The sequence below is a fragment of the Acromyrmex echinatior genome, chromosome 3 (genome assembly GCF_024713525.1).
Source record: "Acromyrmex echinatior isolate Ae372 chromosome 3, ASM2471352v2, whole genome shotgun sequence".
Classification (NCBI taxonomy): Eukaryota; Metazoa; Arthropoda; class Insecta; order Hymenoptera; family Formicidae; genus Acromyrmex; species Acromyrmex echinatior.
This window is the reverse complement of record NC_141854.1, coordinates 21,919,265-21,946,526: the sequence shown is the minus strand read 5'-3', so window position 1 is coordinate 21,946,526 and position 27,262 is coordinate 21,919,265. Positions and strand designations below refer to the sequence as shown.

The 27,262-nt window shown below is 33.4% G+C and overlaps 1 protein-coding gene across 2 annotated transcripts in view; it reads left to right on the top strand.

Annotated features, from left to right (window-relative positions):
- Positions 1-27,262, top strand: part of LOC105143272 (rap guanine nucleotide exchange factor 2) — a 136,519-nt gene that overhangs the window by 34,862 nt on the left and 74,395 nt on the right. The window contains exon 4 of one of the 2 annotated variants that reach the window (XM_011051482.2): positions 486-569. In XM_011051482.2, coding sequence (XP_011049784.1) covers positions 486-569 — 84 coding nt within the window. Of the gene's footprint in view, positions 1-485; positions 570-4,581; positions 7,733-27,262 lie in introns of those variants that run through there. The other variant, XM_087404825.1, reaches the window with a different exon arrangement.

Below are 27,262 nucleotides of genomic sequence, written 5' to 3'. Positions count from 1 at the left end.
GTATATGTTTATGTATATATGTGATACGTGTGTTGGTCTAAGCGCACAAATTTTGGATACCATTTGGTCGATCAATTTTAAATACTTGAAAACACTTGGCTATCATAACTTTGGCGTATTTTGATATTTCAGTGTTATCAGTAGATCTGGGACATTTTGTATAAAAGCTTTCATGTATGCATCCATTACAGTATTATAAGTATATATTAACAGGCTTGTATTTGTATTCTGTCATATATTATATTTATTTGTAAATAAAAAAAAATGAATTTTTACGAGGAAGAATTCTTGACTGAGAAAGATGATTAAACGAGGAATTTAATTCGCGATAATAAAATTAATTCATTTTTATCTTCAATGATCATATACCGTGAACACACACTCTTTACAACTCGAACAACGTTTACATAATTCTTCATTTGTTTTAAACAAATGTATACAGAATGTACGTACGCTGACAGTAAATAGAACGTTATAATTTTCAGCACCGGCGAGTTGGCTACAAGTTGGTACATCCTTCTTTCCGGCTCTGTATTCATCGATGGATCCATGTTCCTCCCTCGTTCAAGGTAATATTATACAAATTTGATATCATAGAATAATATTTTTATTTTTGTCTCATGAAGCAAAACAATCTTTCCCTTTGTATGGAAACGATTTCATCTTTTGTTCCCATTTTTTTTTTCTACTGTCATATTCACGACGTGAAAAACGTGAGAAAGCACGATGAACTTTCTCTTGACGTATGCTCGTTTAATTGACTTTTTACTTATTTATATCTGGTCTCACAGTTACACGCGAAAGCCAAAATAGGGAGGAAAGGTCATGTATATTTCTAGACATTCAACTGACATTTCCGTTAAACGAAGACATTCATAATCTAATATAGGTCATATAATCATAAGGGAACGTTTGTTATGGAAGATTTGTTTTCTAAGAAAACGCACGCTGTGGACATTTGTATAATGGTGCACGAAATAGTAATGTGCTTTATTGGGGCCAGATCTTCATGCGTGGCATTTTTCCAACGATATAAATTTGTCGTATCTTTTGTTTTTTTTTTTCATTTTTAATATCGTATCGAATGGGTTTTATATGCGAGGAATCCAGAAATCAATCGTAACACGTATATACATCGTAGCTTCGTGTGGATATCGTGTACGTCTTGATATCAATTATACTAACATTATTTTTTAAAATAAAATTTTTGAAAAAGAAATCGGATTATGTAATTTATCTTTATCAAAAAGTGTCTAATGCTTGTTTTGTTTTTGAAAAATTGCTTCAATTGTTTTGAATCAAAAAATTGCTTTTTGTAAAACTTGTGAAATTTACAAAAAATAATCTCAAAATGAGGAAGCTATAAAATCATAATGTGTATAATTTGAAAAAATTTTATATCGTTTAGTTGTGATGCTTTAACGAAGAAATAAAAATTGAAATTGCTATTCACGTACATTATAGGTGTATAAGAAAACTAGAAGTCCGCTTTTCGAAACACTTTGTACGTAATAAAAGGTTTCATTATTTTACTGTTCTCCCACGCTAAATTTGACAAGCAGAGTTTGACACAATGAGTGTATAAAGTTTATATTGTCGAATTTAGAGATGTTCATCACAATGCAACTCAGCAGCTAATGGATTAATGGTCGCATAATTCATGCAACGTTATTTCGAGACATAACGTACGTCACATGTAGATGCAGAACGCTCGTTAATTGGCCTCTCCGTCAGTGTTACGCTCATAATTTTCTCTTTTACAATTAATATCCTCTTAATTAATATCCGCTGAAATATTCATTAATCGTACAATTCTGAGATACGTACAATAAGCAGACGATTTTTAAATACTTTGAGTTTTTAATACATTCATTATTCGAGAAGGTAATAATTTTTCATTTACACATGTAAAAGTTAGTGAATAACTTTTCTTCCTTTTACATAAACAATGAATATTATTCAATTTTTATATACATTACATATATTATATACTGATTATATCGTATATATTCTAAACATATTCGGTTTTTATATATTTACATGGAATGGAAAATGCTCATTCTATGCAAATGAAAAGTAATATCCTATCTATTATCACTAGTGAATTAAATCTTGAAATTGCAGTGTACATTAATCTCTAAAAAAATGTTCAACTTCGTAAAAGTGAGTCACACAGAATATTCAAATTTTGAACGTGCAGATAAATAATGATTAAAAAGGGATTAATGTAGACAATACATCGTTTAAAGAGATAAGCTGGAACTTCCGTGTTCAGTGTACGGCGAACTGCGATGTACTGTAACTGAATCGATACTTTATTTTGTTTCTTCCGCTTAAAGAGACTGTTTAAGCGGAAGGTACACGCTCGTGCACGATGGGTGCTCTTCTTTACTGCCGCTTATGGAAAAAAAAAGGGAATGTGGAGCGCTTATTATCCGCGGTCATCACACGCTCGGCTGCCGCTTAGTGGAACGGGACGTTCTTTCGTGTTGCATGCGTCTGATGTGCATAGACGAGCAAACGACGACGACGACGACGACGACGACGACGATGACGATGACGAGGACGACAGAGACGCGGCCGACCGCGCGCGCGAGTACTATCATAAGAGAAACGCACACTGCTCGATTCCAACAAATTAATCTCTCCACGACCGTTTTAATGCGCCGTTTCCTCGTTCTTCCTTCCGTCCCTTCCCGGTTCTCTCTGGGTCCTCGCAATGATAGACCAGACGCGCGACTCACGCGACGTCGCTCTAGCGTGTCTGCAAGATCGCAACGTATTTCCGAGGGAAGGAAATTCTAGGCGATGTTCTCTGTACATTCGCACATGTGACAGTATGTGTGCGTATGCATTTCCACCTTGGCTAGCTAGAGGAAAGAAGGAGAGAGGTGGAGATACGTTTTTCACGGTGAAAACGAGAACCGCATTGGCGTTGTCCCATGGGTTGCCTCGACCCCTCGACGTTCCCCTTCTCCGTCCTCGGTCTGCACGTAAAAATCTGTTGGCGAACGTGGGGCGTGGTTACGTGGGAGAACCTTCTCCTCTCTCGTTCCCTTCGGGATTCCCCCTTACGTTCCTCACTTCCTCTCCTTATCTGTCTCTCTTTCTCAATTTAACTCCGCTCTTTCCCACCGTCTCTCTCCGTCTCTCTCTCCGTATCTCTCGGTATCTCTCCCTTTCTTCCTCGCTCTTTTAGTCTCTACCTTTTTCTCGTTAACAGTGTCACCATTTCTCTGCCTGTCTGCGATGATGAAATGATACTTTTCTCGTTGTCTCTCAATTTCGCGTCTTTTTTTCCTCTGTCTACACGCTTTTTGCATTGTATCTATGTTCTTTTTATTTATTATTTTGCGTGCAATACTCTAAGAATCCCATAGCATCCTATTATTATAGAATGTACAATAAACTTTACTATTCACTTTCAAATTTTTAATTTACTATTTTTGTGATCCTTTTTTTCTGGTCGGTTTTTGTAATTTTTTTAGCTGTACTACGCGCGCGCGCGTTTTTATATTTTATATATATATAATATTTTTATCTTTTCTATTTTTATCTCGTCTTTATAATGTTTACTTAACAGTTCTTAATTCTCATTGTGTCTTCAATTCTCTTGTCTCTCTTTCTCCTCTGTGTAACCTCTCATTTCGCTGGTCTCCTCTTTGTCGTTCGTGTCGAAAATTTACGAACTCGCCCGAGAAGTACTTCGGTATAAATGGCAGAGAAGATCGGCCAGGTTGAACAGTGAGGATGAAAGAGGGAGAGACGAAGATATCCTACTTAAAACGAGTAGTCTGGTGCGACAAGGATGGAATGAGAGAACGAAGTAGACCGAGAGAAACAGGGGGAGAGAGAGAGAGAGAGAGTGTGTGTGTGTGAGAGAGAAAAAAGGATAAAGAGCATCGATAAAGTGAGAAGGGCTATACGTGCTGTATGCTCAGGGCTGTATTCACTACTCATCTGATCAATACCATTGTTATCTAATTTCTCAATTTTATCAAGGAATAATAATCGATAAAAGGCAAAATATTTTATTTTGTGAATTCTTATAGTGTGTGCTTGAAATCCATTTTATTTTCCATAATTATTTTATTACATTTTCTCTTTCTTTGTAGTGTATGAATTTTTGAATATTTTATTACGATCATTACAACATATATATATATATATATATATATATATATATATATGCGCTAGTTAACTTTTTTTACGATTCGAATGTCAAGTCTTGTGCGTTACGATCAAGATATAACTCGTGTTATAATGTCACATCGACGCAATTTGAATCGGTCAACTGATATAAAAACAACACGTAATAAGATCGCTATAATATAGCATCGATGCAATTTTAATTGGCACATCATATAAACTGCGCCGTACAATGTACTGCGTTACATCAAGTAGTTCGAAAATAGAGTGAAAATAAAATTATGTTATGTATATCGACAAAGTTTTTCATTATATTCACAAACGCATGCAAAACCTACTCTAATAACACATTGATGCAATTTTGATTAATTATTCATCATTTCGTATAAAACTATAAACATGGCACAATGTTTTCAAGTTAATTATATACAATCTTGCATGCGCGTACACACGCACACATTACCTCGTTTTTATTATATGTATAAGTTTATTGATTTAAACACCTGAGTTTCAAAGTATATAATAACAAAGTTCAAATGCGACAAGTGAAATATAATCGGTCGTAGTAATTTTTGAAAGTTTCTATGAAAATTGAAATAGGAGAAATATCGGAAAGATTGAAGGGATATAGGAAACAAAAACAATTCTGAATCACGAAAGTGAACCAGAAAAGTGAATAAATTTAGCTCATAAAGAATTAATAGGATTAACTTAGGATTTGTTTTATATAATTATCATTACAACCACTTTAGATAAGAGAGTAATTATTATATATTCGTGCATCATATATTCTCATTGCGAAACATATAATTTCAATGATAAAATTACATGAGAAGTATGACACGTAAGAAAAATATTTTTCAAGAATTATATGTCTCTCGAGCGGTTGAGCGTAGCGACATTAACTTGCGAAAGCACTCGACTAGCGATGATAGTTTTTCACGTCGCGCCCACATCCTGTAAACACTCATCGGTTCTTCACGAAAGAGATCCTACCTGATACGTATACGTTGGGTACGCTCCTGGTAAACGTGAGAAAGAGAGAGAGAGAGAGAGAGAGAGAGAGAGAGAGAGAGAGAAAGAGGCAGGCCTCACCTACCAAGAGAACCTCCAGTCTTGTCGAGAGTTCCGTGGCGGTCGGCGAGCGTTGCGATTAATAGCGACTGCACCCGCGAATCGCATTCCGATCTCGCGATTTCCAGTCCGGAGTCCGCGGAGGATCGCTCTCTCTCTCTCTCTTTCCTTCTCCCTCTCTCTCCCTCTCTCGCTCTCTGTAGAGATGCGGTCGCGTCGGTCATAAATCGAGAAAATCGCTAGAGAGAAGCTTGTAGGATGAATAATATCAAGACGGTGCCGGAATTGTCATTCGTCCGATGTTAGTGTTGATTTCTAGTGTTGGAACGTGAGATCTGTGCCGAATATCGGATTCGCGGATCGGCGCGCCGCGCCGCGATCCGATCGACATCGATCGATATCGATGGATTTTCTTCCCCGCATTCGTGTCCTAAAGTGACACCTTCGTAAAGTGACACTCTCGCGGATCCTTGATCGCGCGCCTCCCGGCTTGTAAAACCGGACCCGTGCAAATCTCGTTTCTCATCTGGAAGTGACGTAATCGCGCCCGAGGAGACGTTTGTTTCGCGCGCCGTTGCGTAAAACGGAGCGCGCGTAATTTCCGTCAAGAACCGATTAACGTGGGATGTAAGACCTTAGGAATTGAAGACATTAGGAAGATTGCCAGCGGAAAGAAAGATAAAAGAAAAGAGCGAGAAAGAGACGCGAGAGAAGAGATATTACTTTCTTCGAGCTGTATACCTCTATATTTCGTTTCTTTCGCCGCGTCGACGAGCGACACTATGGACGAATTTTGCGATACGCTTGAGATAAGCGCAGAAATATTTCAACGCTTTCTACGTGGGAAGCAAGAACTGACGAAGTTTGTTTAAAAATTCTGCTGTTGTATCTAACTCGATCGCCAAGAGACAATCGAAAACCTGTTGCCGTTGCAAGAAAGGAAGGAGAAAGTCGCCGCAAAGCACATCCAATTTCGCCAAAGTCCGCGTCATCGACTTACGATCGAAGACCATTCTCTTCGGAATCCTCCTCGTGTGCCGTCATCTTTCGATTTCCGCGGAAACGGAATGCAGGATTTTTGTTTCACGAAAGGAAAGTTGAGACTTAAGATCCGTTGTCATTTATGAAAGAGGGATCACGTGCGCGTCTCTACTTGGCGAAAATCTCCAACGTTTTCCAAAGTGTCTCGTTACGAAGCATTATCGGGAGCAGAGCTGAATCTTCATCGGGGTCACATTGAAGAGAGAAGCCTCCGTGATTTTTCGAAGATAACCGCGGCAAAGTCGACGCGCCAGATGATCGAGCGGCTCGTTCGCGGAAGTTCTACAACTTCGGCAACTCCCGTGTCTCGTGCAGTGACCCTCGTGCTTCGCAAAGGTGCCAAGACCGATCAGTGGAGCAATCAATAATAATATAATATAATATAATAATCGATTCGCCGATAGGGAAGGATTCCTGGACTTTCTACAATCGAATCGCGAATTACGGCGACCGCTTTTACGAAGTCGAGCGCATCCGGAGAGCGCGATAATCGCTTGACGAGCATCGGCGAGTTGTTTGGCGGGGTCGGTTTGGTATTCGGCGCGTCGCGCGCAGGAGAGCGTTGAGCGACCGCGTTTACGAGGACTGACGAGGACGCGGAGCGCCGAGGCGAGCGTAGCCGAGGCTCTTGCAGGCTCTCGGTATTTGCTTGCTTGCTTGCTTGCCTGCTTGCTCATTCCGCGCGATAATCGTTCGTCGTTCGCTTTCACCGCAGCCTCGGCTCGCGACTCACGGCTCACGGTAACTGGCAGATAGGGTGTATACATGTGTGTGTGTGGTATATTTGTGTGGTGTATTCCGTAATAAATCTAATAGCGAGCTCCCTCGGAGTAACGGTTTACGACGAATATTATTCGCTGTGAGCAGGACGCGCTTATACTCGCGGTTCTCTGCTGGCAAACAGATTGCGTCTTACGAAATTCGTGCGGTTGAGAATCAAGGAGGATTAGCGAGAAGGATCGCGATAGAAACTTTTCGATAGTTCACGGAGAGGTGATCCGACGCGTTCGGATTGAATCTCGCGCCGTCGATCGCCGTCTATCGTGACTTCCACGCGGAAGAGAGCGAGCCGATACTTCAACGCTGAGCATTTCGGGTGAAGACAGAGAGAGAGAGACGGTTGCCCGAATGCGAGGCAAGACTAGATCCTGAGCTCATTGCTCGTGGGGTGTACGAACGCGGTTTATCCGATCGATCGATCGGCTCAGTGATAAGAGCGCCAGATTCCAGCGAGGTCGATGGCGATGTCGTTGGCGTGAAGACACGAGTCGCGAGTCGCGAGGTGCTGCACAACGTGTATCGCACTTCGGGTGGTGCGTCACCTCTTTCTCTCTCTCTCTCTCTCTCTCTCTGTCTCTGTCTCTCAGAGAAGCCAAGCAGCGCAGTAAAAAGCCGGCAAGCTGGATGCTACAGACGGTGCCTCGCCCCCTCCGCCCCCGCCCGACATTACTGTCACACAGGATGACCGGTGAGAAACTTTAAATCATTCTTAACGACTTGAACCATATGTATACGGAGATAACGCGCGCGGTAAAGTAGAATGGCGATTACGATGTTATTAAAAATAACGTGCTTACACATGATAAGCGAATGTAAAATTGTTTTGCATTTTTAAATTAAGTAGTCTCGAGGATACTTCGTGTATAATAAAGTAAATAGCTGCACGTCTGTTTCTTCAAGCTTAAGTGAATATTGTTGTCTAATTATTACATTCAAAGAATGTCTGAAGGATTATCATATTCTTCTTTAGAAAGTTATTATCGCAATTACTTCAGTAGGAGTGAATTTGCACTGTACTAGTGAAAGGTTTCAAGACTAGCTACTAACTAATATTTAAATTCAAATAGATTTCTTTAATGCAATTTTTATAATTAATAAGTTAATAAATTAATAAAGACTGTGTAGTAAATAGTAATTGTTAAACAATTAGAATTTTAAATTAAAATATATGTTCGAAGTTGTATTTGAAAAATTAAAATTAAAATTAACTGTGAGTGAAAATAATATACTTAAAGAGTTAAAAAAAGAAAGAGAAAAACACAGAAAAAAATATATTTAATAAAGTAGGAAAAAGGTATTAAATATTATTATTTATTGAAAATTGTTATTGCTGATACAGGTGTTTTATGAAAAACATACATATATAATGCACTTTTAAAATTTTAATAATATAATAATTAAAAAATGACCAATTTTGTGAATAAAAACTAGTTCTTTTATTTCTGAATAAATAAATAAACTGATTGAGAGTTAAATGTTCGGAGCTGTTTCCATATAGTTAGCAAAATTATCCGCGAATCAGATATTGGATTATTACCGATTATATCGTAATAAATTCGAGCGAATTTAGCGGATAGAAATGGATATTGAGGATAGGCAGGAATGTTGAGTGAATAATTTGATATCCTCTTTTTGGTTGAGCGGCTTTGATCCGCGGGATAACAATCATGGGATAGCAATCATTGGAACTCAGCTGCGGTACATTTCTGTCGTGGTTGGCTTTCGGATGAGTATTGTTCCGTAGCTGTCACGCGTGCATACACGTGACGTGAAATTGTCAATATTTCGCGTCACGTTTCATTCCCCTTTGGTAAACAGCGAGTGTATCGCGTTACGGTAAGAATAGCGTTATCGTAAGACAGAACAAAGTCGATGTGCTGATCGAAAGTCACGTTTCGTGGGTCAAAACGGATTAGAGTGAGAAATCTAAGATTGTGTCAGTTATAATGACGGAGACTCGTTTTACAATGTTTTTGTACCTACACTGAAGACTATAATTGTCTGTTAAAAATTGAATATTTTTGCATAGGTAAATTTTCAAGTATTTCCAAGAACTTTTGAGTTTTAGATATAGAAGACTAGAAATTAAAATAAATAAATAAATTACTAAATAAGAATATATTATAATAAGAAAATAAGAGAATACATTGCAGTGAATACGAAGTTTTAACAAAGTAGAAAGATTTAAAAAACAAGCGTTATTTTGAGTATCAGAAAAATTACAACTTTTAAGGTTCATACGTATGTTATGAAGTGAAACTTAACACAAGTTATACACGATAAAAGTTTCGCTTTGAATATTTATATTTACTTTCAAGAGATATAAAGTTAAATGGATATATACAATCAAAATGGACAATTTTAAGTATAGTAAAATTCAAATAACTTTTTGTTTTTTATCTGAGAAATGTAAGATCATTTGGAAACAGTAGATAAGATCTTCGCCTTCTGAATTTTTAATATTTGTTACTTATTCGTAATTTTGTTTTATTCATTAGAATATATTTGTGAATATAAGTGTACATATATATATATATATATATATATATATATATATATTAGGTGTTGGAATTAATTCGTAGCGTTTTACAAGTGATGGGAAGTACTTTCATTAATGTATTTTTTAATGCTCATGTGAAATAAATAACATTCTTTCATTAAAAAACGCTACGAATTAATTCCAACACCTAATATATATACACACACACACAAATATATAAGTATATTATGTAAATATGCATTTTTATTTTTTCATTATAACGAAGGTATTTATCAAAAAGACAGTTCTTCTTCGAAATATTTAACATTCTTGAAAAGGAGGACAATTTTAAGAGAGAAACCAGATAGAAATTTGATAAGACGGATATCTAATTACACTTGTATTTTCACATGTTCTATCTTTATCGTAATAATAAAAGTATTTTAGTAAAAGTTCTATCATAGTTTCGGAGTTTTTGTAACCAGTTGTTTCTCACGATTATTTTTAAATGGAAAAAAATAGCACATTTATCAACTGACATTTTATCGTAAACTTGTGACGATCCTTTTGATATTATGTTGTGAAGTAACATATTAATTTTTGGTTGCATGCTTTATCTAGTCGTTATGCTTTATGTAGTCGTTTCATCATGATTTCAAAAAAAAGGAGAACCAACATATATTTATGTATTTGTAAATAAATATGAGTCATAGCTTGTTTTCATAATAGACTTTGTTTGAAGATTTTTAATGAATAAAGTTCAAGATTTGAAATTTATTCAATTTATTTATATGATATTCAGTTTATTTGTATTTGAATGGAAGTCATTATGATGTTTTTTCAGTAATAAGGTGCCACAAAGATGTACATATTTATCTTTTTTTTACAACACCTAATATTTTATTTCAATGTAAAGGTTGAGGTAATTATTGGTTCCCATGAAACAATTAGGCAGCTTACAATAGTTATTGTAGTGTGTGTAGTGTACAATGAACGTCACGCGTTGGATACGATCTTTTATTGTCACCTGCTCTTTGTATTCGCTTCTCCAACGACTGATGCTCGAGGTCGAATCGAATATATAAGTTGTTCTATATAATTCTTGATTTGCATAATTAATGTGTTTCCTACAGCATTTGCATTAATTTGTAAATCTACTAAATAACATTTGCATGAAAAGAGAACAATAAAAGATACACGAGTAGTCCTTGTCTTGACACTTTATTTAAATCTAATATTTCTAATTTAGAAATCTAGATTGACATTCTTAATACGTATTAGAAGAAAAATTAGGATGGAAATTTTTTACTTTTATTATTTAATAGATTCTCTGATGAATTTCGATCAATGTATAAGAAAACTTTTCCAAACTAAATTAAATTTTTTATATCAAAGTTGAAAAAATTTGCATTTTAGGAACAAAAATGAATAACAAAATTTTTTAATTTAATGTTATATAATTAGCATAGAAATTGTTCGTGAAGATTTGTAAAGATGAATCGTTGGAACGATGAATCGTGGTTCGAGATGCGCATCTTCTGAATGAGGTTTCTATCGTTGGTTCATTTAAATGCTCCACTCACTATGCATAGCTTCGAGGTCTCGCAACGTCAGCGTCTGTATCGACCGACTTCCAGTCTAAGTCGCGGTAGTTCCAGCTTGGTACGAATCTACGAATAGAGCGCAAAGTCGATAACTCGGGCTACGATCTTTGTATCGAAAAAAAATGACAGGGTCCACCGGACGGTCTAATAATAGCTTTATTGGTTGTGCTACATAAGAGGGTTCGTAGATACATAGATGCGAAATATGTTATTGAAGGATATTTTATTTTGTATACTAATAGTATAATAAATAAACTACGTTAAATGTTCCAGAGCCTGCAGGCTCCAAATTGAATGTTCTGCTTGTCATGGGAAAGAATTTTGGTCCAAATCCGATGATTTATAATGATAAGGTTTCGATATCTGCCTAGCTGCCCTCCCCCCTCCCTACTTAACCAAATGTTTATGAACAAATTATATAATAATGCGCTAATTATGCGCTCTCAAAATCCACAAACAAATTTTTGCGCTTATTTCGTTTAGTTAAACAAAAAAATTTTTTGTGGGGGAGAGAGAGAGAGCTGACTGACAACCTACTCAGCCCCTCCAACGAAATTTTTTTTTAGCTGAACGAAATGAGCGCAAAACATTTTGTTGTGGATTTTAAGAGCGCATAAATAGCGCATTATTATATAATTTATTCATTAAGATTTGATTAAATGAGGGGGAGGGAGGAGGCAGATAGGCAAACATGAAGTTTTGTTGCGCTTCATCGTGTATTTTTGACATTTTTAATTATGCGAGATTTATTATAGAAACGTTTTTGTGTAAAAAACAATAAATGTTTATTTTGTTTTCATATCATTGTATCGACAAGTATCGTTTGAATAAACTGCTTTTCGAAAATTAGGCTTGCGGGGAAAGAAAATGATCTTGAAGAATCTTACATCTTACAGAATGTGCTCGAGATTTCATGGCTCCACATAGAACACACGCTCTCGCGCACAACTTAAACCCGTCTTATGAGCCAAGGTTATCGAGTGCATTCCGTAGGCATACTTCTTTGGAAAACGATATCTTCTAAGATTCTAATTTCGCGAGTGCACTATTTGCATCCGTTATACATTTTCTTTCTTAAAGAAAAGATTTAAGTTTACGCTATCAAAATATAAATTGTTGAAGATAATAAATTGTTTTGATACAAAAATAATCAATATTGTTTTAATTAATTATCTGTTTAATTTTTTTATAGATAACTGTGATGTTACTAATGATTTATTGCCTGGCAATATTTAGCGACTACGGTAATTTTTGTTACGAAAAGTTGCTCGTCCGAACCGTAGGTATTTTTCCGGATATATTTTCCCGACTTTCTAATGTATTCCTAGATTATGTTGGAATGTTTGCGGTAACGTGCTCATACAGCAATTTTGCAGGAAGTTATGATTTTGTACGTTTGAATTATACGTTATAGTGAAATTAGTATACGTAAATAATAAGTATACGTAAATAATAGAGCTGATAAAGTAATAAGCGAAAAAGATAAAAGATTGAATAGTTATGATGACTGGTGATTTTCAGTTGATAGAAAAACAGTAGTAATGTGTTGTATATGTTACGTAATATCCTTTCGAATGACCCGTTGAATTAATTGCAGTAATTTATCGCTGTCGATGTTATCGATTATATGCCATACTTTGAGATATGAATGACATTTTGAGGCTGATACAATGTGTATCGTTCCTATTTACCAACAACGAACATATAAAAAATCCGCGTGCATGGCTCATATGTAATAATTACTGTGAAGCTAAGAAATGATCCGCTATTTTTCTTGTTAGTTCCAGAAAATGCGTAAAATACTATAATTAAGTTGTAACGGTTACTTGCTAGGAGAGATGACGACAATATTGAGTAGAGGTATTACTCGTTTAAATAAAACGCCGGTAGATTTTTCGAAGTAGCACTGATATGCGGCATCAACAGCTTTTTCTTCGAAACACTTTGCGATTTCCTATGAAATTTATCCTAGCCATACCTGAGAAATATTTGCACAAGGAGGTTACGTGATTTTTATTTGTTTCTTATATCTAATAATTATTAAGAACTCTATTTCATAAAATATATTACTGCTTAAAGTCTCTTTATCAGACTAGAGATTGAGATTGAAATTGGATTAAAATTTGACAATCAAAGTAAAAGTTTATTGAATTTGATATTAGTTTTCTTCTGATTGAATTTTTCCGGTTAAATTTCAATCTAATCTCTAATCTGATATAGGTTTATGAGAGAGCTACTTTTAATTATTCTGATGTAATAAAATATAATAACTGGAATTGCAGAGCATATCTCCTAATATTTCATAAATATTATATGAACTATTTTTTAGATGAAAATTAAACATTGCTTTAATTTAGAAAAAGAAATTGAATTAAAAGATTCAATAAACAAGAATATTAAACACAAAAATTAACTAAAGAAAACTAAACTAAAAAACTAATTAAACTAAAGAAAATTGGATTAAAAAAAGTTTAATAAAAAAAAGAAAATAATATGCAATTCATTTTCGCGAGTCTGTGCTTTAGATCATTTCAAAGTCCAGATGGCTGACTGATGAGACCGGATATTCATTACGTTCAACGATCTCATCGATCCCATCTCGCTGATATTCACGGCATGCTTATGACACGCGGCACGTGCCGTTGCAAGCTTCGGCCTGATGCATTACGGCGCGCCACGTGCCGTGTGAATGCAAAACGCGAGCTTCTTCACGAGTTTCATTGTGAAAAATGTCCGTTACGCAAATGCAGTTGGCGAAATGAAAAAAAGCCCGCAGTCCAAGTTTTTCGACTATTGTTTCGAGTAGCACGTATCCATTTGTTCGAGCGCGTACCGATTGTTCCTCCCCTCGGAAGCACCGCGTCTCCCGAGACCGTCGCTATTCAATGAAATGTTTAAGCGTGCTTGTCGTGAAGTACTCTTCGTGAAATTCCCTTTCTTTCGAGTGCTGAAAACATTCGTGAATCAACAATGGCAATTGGGAATTATTATTCGAGTTATTTTCTTCTGTCACGCTAGCTTTACAGGATGCTATAGCGTTTCATATAGCACCTCATAACGTATATTAACATTTTCGATAGCAATCTGTAATCTCTTTATAAAAGTTGTATTTTGCGTTATTAAATTGTGCAGATTATGATGTTTCTGACAATAATTTAGGAGGCTTGTGCCTGCAATTAAAATATAAACGATACATTAAATTATTTAGAAATAAAATTTATTTTTTTATTAATTTGAATTAAATTTAACATTAATTTGTTTTGATTTCGATTTGATTTCTTCTGCTTTCATTTTTTATTCTATACTTGCTGTTGCAATAGAATTTTCATTTATCTTTTGTGAATTAAAGGTGATTGTACTTGAAAATTTTGCAATACCGCAATTCATTTCAACATAATAGATAGGACAATGTTAAATTCTCTCGGAAACCTTGAATTTTCGTATATTGCGTGCCGTCGAGACGAAACACGATGCTTCTCTCGTAACGATCGATACGCGGTGCCATTCCCCTTGGGAAAAGGAGCGACACGAGTTTCCTCTGGCTCGTTTTCCACATCCGATGCACAGGGTGTCTGATAAATCTTGATAGGAATATTTTGGCTTTTATCGCATTTGAACCTTATTGTGCTTGTTCTTATTTTATTTGAAATATTGAATAAATAGCTGAGCAATGTACATAATAAAATAAATATAAAATACAAGGATGTATCGCTTTTCTAAAGCAAATCATAATACAAAAATTGTAAGCTTCTTTATATTTTGGCTTTTATCGCATTTGAACCTTATTGTGCTTGTTCTTATTTTATTTGAAATATTGAATAAATAGCTGAGCAATATACATAATAAAATAAATATAAAATACAAGGATGTATCGCTTTTCTAAAGCAAATCATAATACAAAAATTTAAAAATTGTAAGCTTCTTTATATATTATCAAAACCAATTCTCTCTCTCTCTCTCTCTCTCTCTCTCTCTCTCTCTCTCTCTCTCTCTCTCTCTCTCTTCCTCCTTTTTTCTCTCTCATTTTATTAAAAATAATTTTTGTAGTTTTTGTAGTTTAAGTAAAAATTTTGATAAAAATTCCCTTGCTTGAAATTTAGCGAAAAATGCAATCTTATACTTTATATTTATAAGACATCTTGTATATATCGAGAGAGAATATCGTACGCCAAAGTTTTTCTCAATTTGTGCTGAACATGGTGGGAAACGAATCACGAATGAAGTTCAGTGAGACGCAGAAACGAAAAGTTTTTTAATATACGAGAATATTTTTCTCTTTTTCCACCGTATCCTTCTGCTACGCATTTGCGAGAACTTTTTTTTCCTAACAGAGAGAACTCGGTGATCACTCGAGAACCGAAAAAAAAAATGGGGACCTGGAATTAAGATTGATAATACGCGTAAACTTAAATGGTTTTTTAATGAAGAGCTTTTTTTTTCCGGCTGTTGCGTACGTAAGATAAATTTCGATGCTATAACTCGAACTTTTCATTTCGTCTCGTTTCTTTAATTATAAAGAGTCATTTTCTCGCTGCTGTGCGTACTCCGTGTTTCTCAAGTTAAAAATTTTTCATATAAAAGCAGTACTTCGGCGAATATTCGCAACGTTACTTGCCTCTTTATGATATTTTCCGACGAAAGTGTGAATAGTCGCAACTAGAGAAAGTTTGCGCAATGAATTAAATTACCGTAATCTGCGACTCTCTCTTTGTGACTGATTATGAAAAAAAGATAGATATACGTTTCCATAACTTGTCATCAGCATTGTCTTTCTGTGCAATAAATCTTTATTTTATACAAGCGTTATTTATGAAAATTCTACTATTTTTTTAAGATCTAAATCATACAATAAAAAGATAATTGCTTATACTTTGTTGTCGCATTTGCGAGATATTATATCTTTTCCTCATAATTTCACATAATAATGAGACCTTATAATGATCCAACAGGGATCGAAACGTTTGGTTTTGTTTTGTTTATTACCGGCAAATTAAAGTTTTGTAAATTACATGTTTATTTATTAACGGTTTGAAATTTTGATTTACAACGATTAATCTTAGGCTCGCTTTGTCTTTCTGTTTTTTAAATTTATTGAGTCTTATTTTATATATACAATATATTAGGTGTTGGAATTAATTCGTAGCGTTTTACAAGTGATGGGAAGTACTTTCATTAATGTATTTTTTAATGCTCATGTGAAATAAATAACATTCTTTCATTAAAAAACGCTACGAATTAATTCCAACACCTAATATATAATTTATATCTTTTCGAATCTTCCTTATAAAATGTGCCATGTAGAACAATAAATGACGAGATTCCGCAAAAAGACAGCTGTCCGTCCACCTTCGTGGCCCACTGTATTGCGACAACGGGAGCATTGTGCACTGGCGCACCGTACAAAGCAAAATGCGCAGCGAGGTGCAGCGAAACGCCCGATTGGCTCCGAAGCCATCGCTGGTGTTTTATAGTATGTATATACTGTATCTCGCGACGACTACGCTCACCATATCGTTGTTACTATCCCGCTTAGAGCACGGTGGCCTCCGTTGGCACCGTCGAGCTGGCATGGTGCAGCAGCCTTTTACCTGCTGACGTTCTCGAGAACGTAATTAGCATGAAACGTGCTACGTCCTGGCACCGTCGAGCTACCGCACACTCCGACCTCTATTATTTCTTTGTGATTCTGTAAAAGTTCGTATTTTTATATCGGTGAGCTCATGAGTTCTCACGCCTTGGTGGGCTCCGTGCTATGGCGGCGACGATTACGTAATTCGAGTATTTTTAATCGTGCCCTAGGAAGCCAGCCGCCCTTTGTGAAAGAAACCTAGTGTTATTCTTCGATACGAAGCAATGTAAATGATTTAATTCTCGTTATCAGATAGACCTTGCGATACAATTGGATTTGTATAATCAAACGATTGCACACATTGCTAGATTCCATTTAATGGTACTAGAAGACGAATATTAAACGAACATTACGGAAACAATATGCTTTAACTGATCGTTGACCGTTATTTCTTGTTTCGTTTTTCTTTGCAACGTATTTCTTTGCATATTTATCACAATTCTATTAAAATTAATAATCATTCGAAAATTGAAATTTTTTTATGACAAAAGAATTGAAATATTTATAGACTACATATTGCATAATTTTTGTGAATTATGTTTTATTTATTAAATAAATTTATAATTTGAATGAATAACAATTGGGAATAGATAACAACTTAATATATATTATATGTATATTTGTGTATTTAATGTGTATTTGTGTATTGTATACATATATATATTAGGTGTTGGAATTAATTCGTAGCGTTTTACAAGTGATGGGAAGTACTTTCATTAATGTATTTTTTAATGCTCATATGAAATAAATAACATTCTTTCATTAAAAACGCTACGAATTAATTCCAACACCTAATATATAAATGTGCATTTATATATGTGGTTTGACAATAGAATGAATATTATGAGAAAATAATATTTAATTAATATACAAATAATCTTCTAACTAATTTCTTCTCTAGACACAATATATTTTTGACAACGTCGTATAGCTTGTGGAAACTCTGTGAAAAATTTTCATTTTTGAACACCTTAAGTCTTGTTGTTCTGAATGTTCCGAAATGTTTCTAAATTGAATTCTTTTCGTCATCTCTTTTAGTTTAAAGAATAAAAAAGAAATCTGCTGGAGCAAGATCGGAGGAAAAGAGAAAATGATTCAAAACGGTAATACAATGCTGACTCAAAAATTGCTGTACATGTTTTGAACTCTAGATAGAATACTGTCATAATTAAGTTATAATGATATTATAGGACGTTATTTGATACTTAATAATGAACTTGAAACAAATAAGATCATTTTTGGCAATATCCAAAAATGACTTTTCACAGAATTTCCGCAAGTTGTACGAACATTGTTGGAAGAGTATTGTCTCTAGGAGGGATTACTTTGAAGGACAATAATGAAAAGTTAAATGCAAGATTTTGATTTTTTTATGTTGAGGATTTTAAAGCTTCAAGAAGATGTTGTTAAAGAAGAAAAATAAGATACTAATAACTGCGAAAAATCACGGTACGTTTTGTGATTGTTAAACTCATTGAAATAGAGTTCGCATTTTTTGTATCAATTTCTATAGTAGAATGTATTGTTTTAATCTGGAGCACCTATCCATCTTATACTCACCTTGAAATAGTCTTGAAATCTTGGCATTGCCATTTACCTTAAACAGCAGAGTAACTTATTATTATCGCATGTTCTATGATTTTATTCACCAAGATAGTCACTTTAATAATCACAAATTGCTGACAACTCTTGCCAATTCTTAACTTTCAACACGATTTTATTATTTTCTTGTTTACTCTCATTTCGCCAATTAGGTCACGCAATGATTGTAGGAGAAATTAGAATTGATTGAATTTCTTATGAGATTTCTTATATTTTTTACTTATATAAAAAGAACAAAATGTTCATATCAGATTATAACTTCTCTTTTCTTTTGAAAATAATATTATGTTTTAACTTTTTAACAACTTTTATTAAAATTAATAAATTGGTTTTGAAAAAATTAATGTTAATTAAAATGTTAATTAAACCCGAAAAGATTTTATATATTGTCATTTATTTTTATTACTATTTTACTTTTATTACTATTTTATATTCTTTACATTACGGAAAAAAATTAAATAAATACAATGCATTCAAAATTTCACTTATTTGTTTAAATATGAAAATTTGAATATTTTTAAATCATTTCAGCTATTGCTTTATATTTGTATTATACTTCAATGTTTAAAAGATAAATATTAATGAAATCAATATTTTGCAAATTTTAATTTTCTATTTTCAAGTATCAAGAAATAACAAAAACATTTAACGGAAATCGATGATTTTTTTTTTTCGGTGTAGCTGATGAATTTCACCGTTCTGTGTGTGATGGAAAAAAGTAAGCAACAATACTGAGATACGTGTATTAATGCATTGTGTGTGTATATATATATATATATATATATATATATATATATACATATATACTACTTGATGTAGAAAACAATGTGTGTGTGTGCATCGCAAAACGCAGAGGAAAGTTTCGGTGAAATCTTACTTTTTCTGTCTACACTTATGTATGCAACAATAGTTACACAGTTCTGATTTATTTCTATTTATCATCGAGCATTATAATTTATATAAGAGAGTTTCTAAATGTTTCTTGCATCATTACATAGCTATGTATAGTGAGTATAAAACTTTGAGATTAATTTCTTATAGGAAATTGAAGTGCTATTGATGGAATGTATTACAGTAGAATTAGTTTGTTACAATAAAAGATCCAGTATTATCTTTTATTTTTGGAAAAATAATTATAGCAGAGATTTTATGTATAAAAACATAGTTTTTAGTTTACGCGTTAAACTAAAAGCTAACTAAAAAAATAAATTTAAAGATTATTTTTATCTCAAAGAATTTTGTGTTAAAAAATAAATTTTACAAAAATCTGTAGATTATGTTGTATTATAAAAAATAGAAAAACATAAATGTTACACGTATGTTTATAGAACGTTTGACCTTTTATTTTCAAGTCACATAATGACATTGATTATTATGTTCAAAGATGTTATATATTTTTCTTTTCTTTTATATACAACAAGTTTTCTTAATATTATTGCCGACAGACGAAAGAGCGAAAGTTTTTGTTATTAAACTAATAACTTTAAGAGTAAACGGGTTTACGATTTCCATTTCTACGATCAAACTGTAGACATGTGTGTTAAGTTTCCTGAACTGAAAGTGATACTTACGTGCTCGATTTTTTAGTGAAAGCCCTTGAACTCCACTTTAAGGTCCCACACGCAATCGTCAAAATTTTCTAGGGAACGCAGATTACATAAAAGTCACTCACATTACTGACGAGAGGTTTTTACAAAACTATTTTTATTTCTTTTTTTTAAATTTTTGTAAAGTTTAGATAGTCTATATATAGTACAATTAAATCAATTGCGTATCCTTTAAAGTTTAAAAAAAAATTCCTTTAATTGAAACGATTCCTTCAATTGATATATCTTATTATATTTTTTTAAGGTTAAAAAAAGATATAATATTATAATAGCTATACTATTCTTATTTTTGTCTTTAGGTCTAAAAATAAAGTTTATCCTTTTTATTTCTATATGTCTATGATAACTTACTCCGAGAAATATTAACGAATTATTAACGAAATTAAAAAGAAGAAATTAGGCAAGGAATAATCTTTACATTTAATAAGAATCTAATTATCTAAAATTTCAAATATTTATTACTTTTAATTGATTATTACGGTATATAATGAAATGTGGGACAAACATTGCTTCTTTGGATTTATTTGATTCCTAGAGATATAATACAATATAATACGTAAGACTAAATGTACGTATATGTATTTATTATTCTGCCTTTATTCCATAACGTACACCTACAGGCTCGTAAAAAAACAACAGCGAAGATCCTGTGCACGACAGTCGCGAACGCGCACAAATGCATCGTTGAAGCCGCGCGAGAAGAGCGCGGAGCTGCGTTTCGCGGTGCCAAGCCGCGGGCTAGAAAGTAGCTGGCGACTTATTGCGTTTGTTCGGTCCGTCATATGTCGTGTATCTCGTTTTACTGCTTTCAGCCAGTTGCAACGGCATTTGCGTCGGACGGGATCGGTAAAATCGAATCGCCGTGCGCTGTCTGCGTACTATCGCGAAACTGAGATCGATATATTGTCTTTGATATACTCCAGTTTTCCTATTTTTCAATTACGGATAAAAATTGGAAAATCCGAGTTACATTTCACATTCTGTCACTTTAGGGATTGTATAGCTGGAGTTTTTTTGTCAACTAGAACAATTCAATGATTTTGTTCAATTCAATGATACAATTTATCTATGATATAATATAAGATACAAAACTATTTTTTTTTCCAAGGGTTGAAAATATAATATTTTACACGTTTTTTTTTTGAAATTATAAAGATTTGTAATGCATTGATATTATTTCATATTTTCATGTTTTATTAAACTGACATGTGAATAGGAAACAATGAATGTGTTGTTATTATTGAAAAAGTGCAGTTTAAAAATATATACTAACAAGTGTATCATATATATATATATACAAGTTGCAAATTGTTCTTTTTAATTTTTCGGTATTATTGATGATTTCGAAAATATCCTATTTAATTTTCTATTTAATTATCTCGCGATTAAGTTTAGCTGAAATAACGAAGAAATATGAATCCAAGAATAAATATGACCTAAAACTGAAATTGATTGAAAAATCTTCGTTTTGTTTTGATTATATTCTACTGATTCGTTTTTTGCATTAGTCTAAACGATAAAACTGTATCGCAAATTGAGAGATAGTTGTGTTGCATCTAGCTGGAAAAATAATCTCCAATATGTAATATTTTTCTGCACCGATTGTGCTTGTATTTAAAAATTCGTATATTACGAATTCTTAAATAGTTATATTGATATTGAAAAATAAGATTCTAAATATGATAATAATACTAATTGGTTTCTCAATGCTTATTATTATTTAATCTTATTATAATAAAGGTATTTGTTCATTTTTATGTACAGATTTTGTTGTATTGATTTTCAAAGTATTTTAAGATTTTTATCAAGTGATATTACAATTACTATCAGCATTCTTATATATTATAATTTCCTTAATTTCATCATATATTTAATTTTAAAAAAATATTGAATCACAGATATTTTGGATGAAAAGACTGATGATTTCAGAAAAATTAAATATTTTTCGATATCGTTCTGTGTGAGATACACGTTGATACCTAATCGAAACCATCGAATCTATGTTGTAAGTTTTTTTTATTAGATGATTTTATAATTAATTGAATCCTTTTTCGTGTGAATTTTCAATAATAATATCTATATACATATGTTATATGCTTTAATATATTTATCTTCTGAGTACGAAACAACGATCGGTAACGAAATTATCGACACAATTCACCGATGGTAAAGAATGTTTACTATTTTATCGTGCATCGGAAAGGAAGAGAACTGTGATTTGTTTTTTTATTCACACGAGTTGTCAGATTCTATCAGCTGTTGTCACAAAAAACGTACATAAATATTCAAGGATTAAAATAAGATTAAAACCATAAAAATAAAAAGAAAATTCATATGAAAATAAATATTAAGGAGTTTGGAATAAAAATTGTTATTTCTGAGATGTGTATGTGTGTGAAGTATATTACTCACATGAACACATCGACGCAGAATCGACGACGTTGCCGTATACGAAGTTGGAGTGTTTAGCCGGAATGAAATAAGCTCGCTCGAATTTATAGTTGGATATTAAAAGGGAAGGAAGAAAGACGATGCCGCTTATTTGCAGGTGAAGCACTCCTCACTATGGGCTTCATCGAGTGCACGTCGTCGAGTGCCTTTAGAAATACTGAGTTGCTCCTCCTCTCGTCGGAAACCGCTTTTCATGGCGCGGCGGTTGCCTTCTTCCTTTCATCTTTTTCTATTCTTTCAATTAAAAAAAAAAAAAAAAATTGAAAAACAAGAAAAAAGACCCATGGTCTGACGCAGTCACTTTGCGCTTCCTTGGCTACTCAAAATCCTCAAAGTCTCTTCATTTTAAGGTTCAACGCATCGAGCAAAAAAGAAAAGACACTCGCAATTTATTGATCGCATAGAAAAATATTCATTAGTTGAAAAATGTATTTCTAAACAGTAGATATTTTAAATTCTTTAAAAATTTTAATCTTTCGATGTGATACATTAATTATTAATAATTGGTGAAATGTTGGCATTATCTAAGTAATGATAAATAGTTATTGGTTAGAAGTTTATTAAAGCGATAAATTAACAAAATGTATATAGTTAATTTATATAATATAATAATTTTATATGTTAATTTATCAGAATTATGAAACTAACTGGAAAATATTTGTGCGATTTAATTTGTTTCTTGAAGAAAATATAAAGATTTTGTATTTTTATAAAATTTTATTTATATATAATATACGAATATATTATTATATATACGTAACATTTTAAAGATTGTGGATTAGCATATCACTAATTAAATCAATATATCGATGAGATTAGGAAGATATGACAATTTTTAAAAATTTACATTTAATCTATATTTTGATGAAATATTAAGAGAAAATATTTAAGAAAGAATATATACAATGGGATATATTTATAAATAGATGTCAGTGGATAGAATACTCGATAAGAGTCGGTCTAATTTAATTAGTTGTTCGCTCAAAGTGAATTTCCTCGTCGATCATCTGTCAGGTATCTTCTATTCTACGTCTCATTTTCGAAATATTACATATTTCAAATCGATTCCGTTCCATCCGCTTCAATTTGTCGTTTATTATTATAATCAAACTTTTCCCTTGATATGTATGCCTTAAATATGTATTTATCTTGAAATATTCATGACATCATTACTTTTATCTAACAAACAAGAAATATATATTCTCCGCAGCCACAGAAATTGTGATATTTATCCGTTTGTATTGCGCGTGGTAATAGTATACGGAAAAAAATCTACGATAAAAAACCTGATCTGTTTTTCCCATTTCCTCGATGATCCTTTGAAAAAGCTCCTTCTCCTAGCTCGCATTCTTTAAGCGAAGCACGTGTTTGCCATCTGACATTTTTCGGTAGTCGGTCTTCTACAGGATCTGTGTTTATATATAAAGGTAACCTTAACCAGGATATACTCTACAATATTTGTATATCTATGGACTTTTTAAATGAGTTTAAAATTAAAATAACGGATTTTAATTTTACGTGTCGTAAAGTTAAAATTGGAAGCAAGCTGCTTAATAAAATATATTTTTAAATAAAATATATATATAAATATATCATAAATAAATAAATCATAAGTTTTTAAATAAAAACGATAATGTATTTATATATACATAGACATATGTGATAGAATATCTTATTTTTATGTTATTGTGTTATTTTTATGATTAATTGCTAAAAGTGGTAATAGATAGTACAATAAGACGTTATTAGATATTTATTATATTTAATATTCTTGACTTATAAACTTGATATAGCTTGTAATAACATTTTTCATCTTTATTTTGCACACTTTTCTTTTGCAATTATTGAAATTCATGCGTTTATGCGACGTACTTTATTCGTAATGAGTTTTGAGAATAATATACCGTAATTACGAGATACGAGACAAAAAGGCATCCATCTAAATCATTTGTGTACTCGTAGGTCATAATATCTGGTTCGTTATCTGATTGTGTTTCTATAGAAAATCCTGTGTTACCGCTTCGTCGTTGATTGGTATTTTTCCTGAAATGGCTTCGACCTAATAAGTTCTATGACGGGACGTGCATTCACTAGACTTTATTTTTTTACTCGCTTCTGCACATCTTTCTCTCAAGTTACGTAATTTTTTTTTGCGTTTTTTTACGTGCAAGAGAAAAATTTTATTTTTACGATTCGCGCTGCGTTTAATATTCTATTCACGACTATCGGGACGCCTATATTTTATTTAACTTTATTATATCCCTTCGTGATTTTTTTCTATATACCCATAGTTACGTGGTTGTTTCTCAACTGCTGGTATCGACAGCATATCGAGAATGTAGAACGAATTACATGATGATTTTATATATAGCTGAACGTATTTTACACAGCTTCCAATTCATGAGGAAATAATGTGCTGTCGTTTTTGAAATTTCTTTCAACACTCGAGTGCATCTGCCGATGCTGTTTCCGTTTTCGGTTGCATAACCAAGTTAGATCAGATTCGATTGGGACGTGCACTTAATCAGAAACAATGTCGTTTATTCGTTAACGGGAATTATCAGAAGATTAAAGTCAGAAAAATTTCAGAAAAATTTGAATTAACGTACACTCCATTAATGATACAGATATTTTAAAACAAAAGAGACCTATAATTTACAGATAATTCTCATAAATTATCTTATGCTTCTGTTACAACACAAATAATGCACGTGCAGTGATATTTATTCTTTTACGATAATTTATGTCACACAAATGATAAATATCCTTGTGTATTACGATTGTAAAATTATACTACAATGTCAATGTCAGTGCTAATATAATAATATTCCAAGATACAAGAAATAAGAAAAATTTTTTGGACGTGCACTTAATCAGAAACAATGTCGTTTATTCGGGAATTATCAGAAGATTAAAGTCAGAAAAATTTCAGAAAAATTTGAATTAACGTACACTCCATTAATGATACAGATATTTTAAAACAAAAGAGACCTATATAGTGTTTCGCCATTCGCGAAACGTTGTCATGGCGGTTGTTTCATTTCGTGCCGTTTTCATCGAGAGGTTTCACCAGGTTCCAAGCGCACGTAGTATATCGAGGACGAAAAAAAGCGAGCGTCGTAACGGTATCGAAGCCATGAAGTGGCCCCCCGTACGTTGTTGAGTCGATCAGCACGGTATTCTGGTGAAGGTCTAGTCTAGACAGCCACGTCGATATGGCACCACCACCACCGTCCGCAGGACGATCATCGTGAGAGCAGAGGATAGCCAATATCAGGAGCAGAACGCGATTATCGTCGGAGGGGAATGGAAGGCGATTCAGGCGACAACGGAAACATGCATGTGCAGCGGATTGGCAAACGATTCGCGAAGGATACGAGATTCTCAAGTACGAGGAGACATGATCGGCAAAATCGACGCGAAAGGGACGCAATTCCGGCCCCGTTAGAGTAATCGATAGACGGGCACGAGGAGAGGATGTATTGCGCTGTTGCGTACGAGAAACATCCAGTTTCCATTGGATAAGCCTCAGTAAAATCGTTGCGTAGAATAGCAAGAGTAGAAATTTGATATTTCTCATATTTTTGTTTTGGGATACTTTCATAGAAATGTTTCGGTGACATTTTTTTTGTCACATCGTTTAATAAATCTCTGGTAAAGTTTTTAATATGACGAAAATATAGAAGCGTGATTAATGTGATTTCGATAATAAAAACTTTGATAGCGGCAACTCCGATGACGGATACTGATTTTTCAAAGAATAAAGACTTTGTTACTTTCCGTGGCATGTTGGCGTATAAACGCGAAATTCGGGCGTTTGAAGTTACAATTAATGACTGTATAACGCACGGAGACGAAATGAGCCAACTGTTGCTGGCAAATGGAAATGACACAGAGATGAATAGCCGCCATTGATCGATTGCGACGTTTATCAAGATTACATTATGACTTCTTCATTTAGCGTTGCGTCATTAATTTGGAGAATCAACATTTTCATTAAATGTAGTGAATATATATGCTATTGTGAATTAACGTTTATATGTACATTAGTTAGATACGTATAAATGTACTTTTTACAAACTCTTCTCGGGAAAATTATATAAATTATGTATGCTAGGAGAATGGAGGAGTCGCTGTCACGTAGTTTCGTTTTTTACGACGTTGCGAACTTTCACGATGCCGTAATATAGACAAAAGTATGTATCATTCATATTTTATAATCGGGATATCGTTCGACATACTTTAGTACGGCGCAATAATTACATTAAAAACAGTAGAAACGTTTTTGCTTTGTGACTCTAGCGTGACTCTAATTTAATTAGCTTTCCTCGTTTAATTAGCTTTTAGCGCGAAAATTGACGTAAATATGGGGCAAAAATTATTTAAACGGATCGCAGACGCGAGGCGACGTGACGTGTTACGAACGGAAATGAAAACGAAGCGGTATGTTAAGTTATGCTTTACATTTCATGAGCATTAATTCCTAGAAATTGCGTACAAGGACGACGTATAATTGCTTGTTTTTGACTGCTTTATATAATGAATGTAGCGTGAGTTAATGGATTCATAGAAATCGATGGAATTATAGGTATCGAGTAGATGACGCGATTATTCCTCGCACGATTGATATTTGAAGAGATCCAAATGATCTTTTTTCCTAGTTTATTTGAAAAAGATGAGCTTTGGAGTTTACTTACTTTTTATTCAGAGAGAAAGAGGAAAGGTATACTTTTGAGAAAAATAATCAAACATTAATCTTAACTTTTGACTTTTTACATCTCTCAACATATACAACTGTTTTCTTTCGATGTGAAGGGATTATTGCTATATCGGCTTCATCACTCGA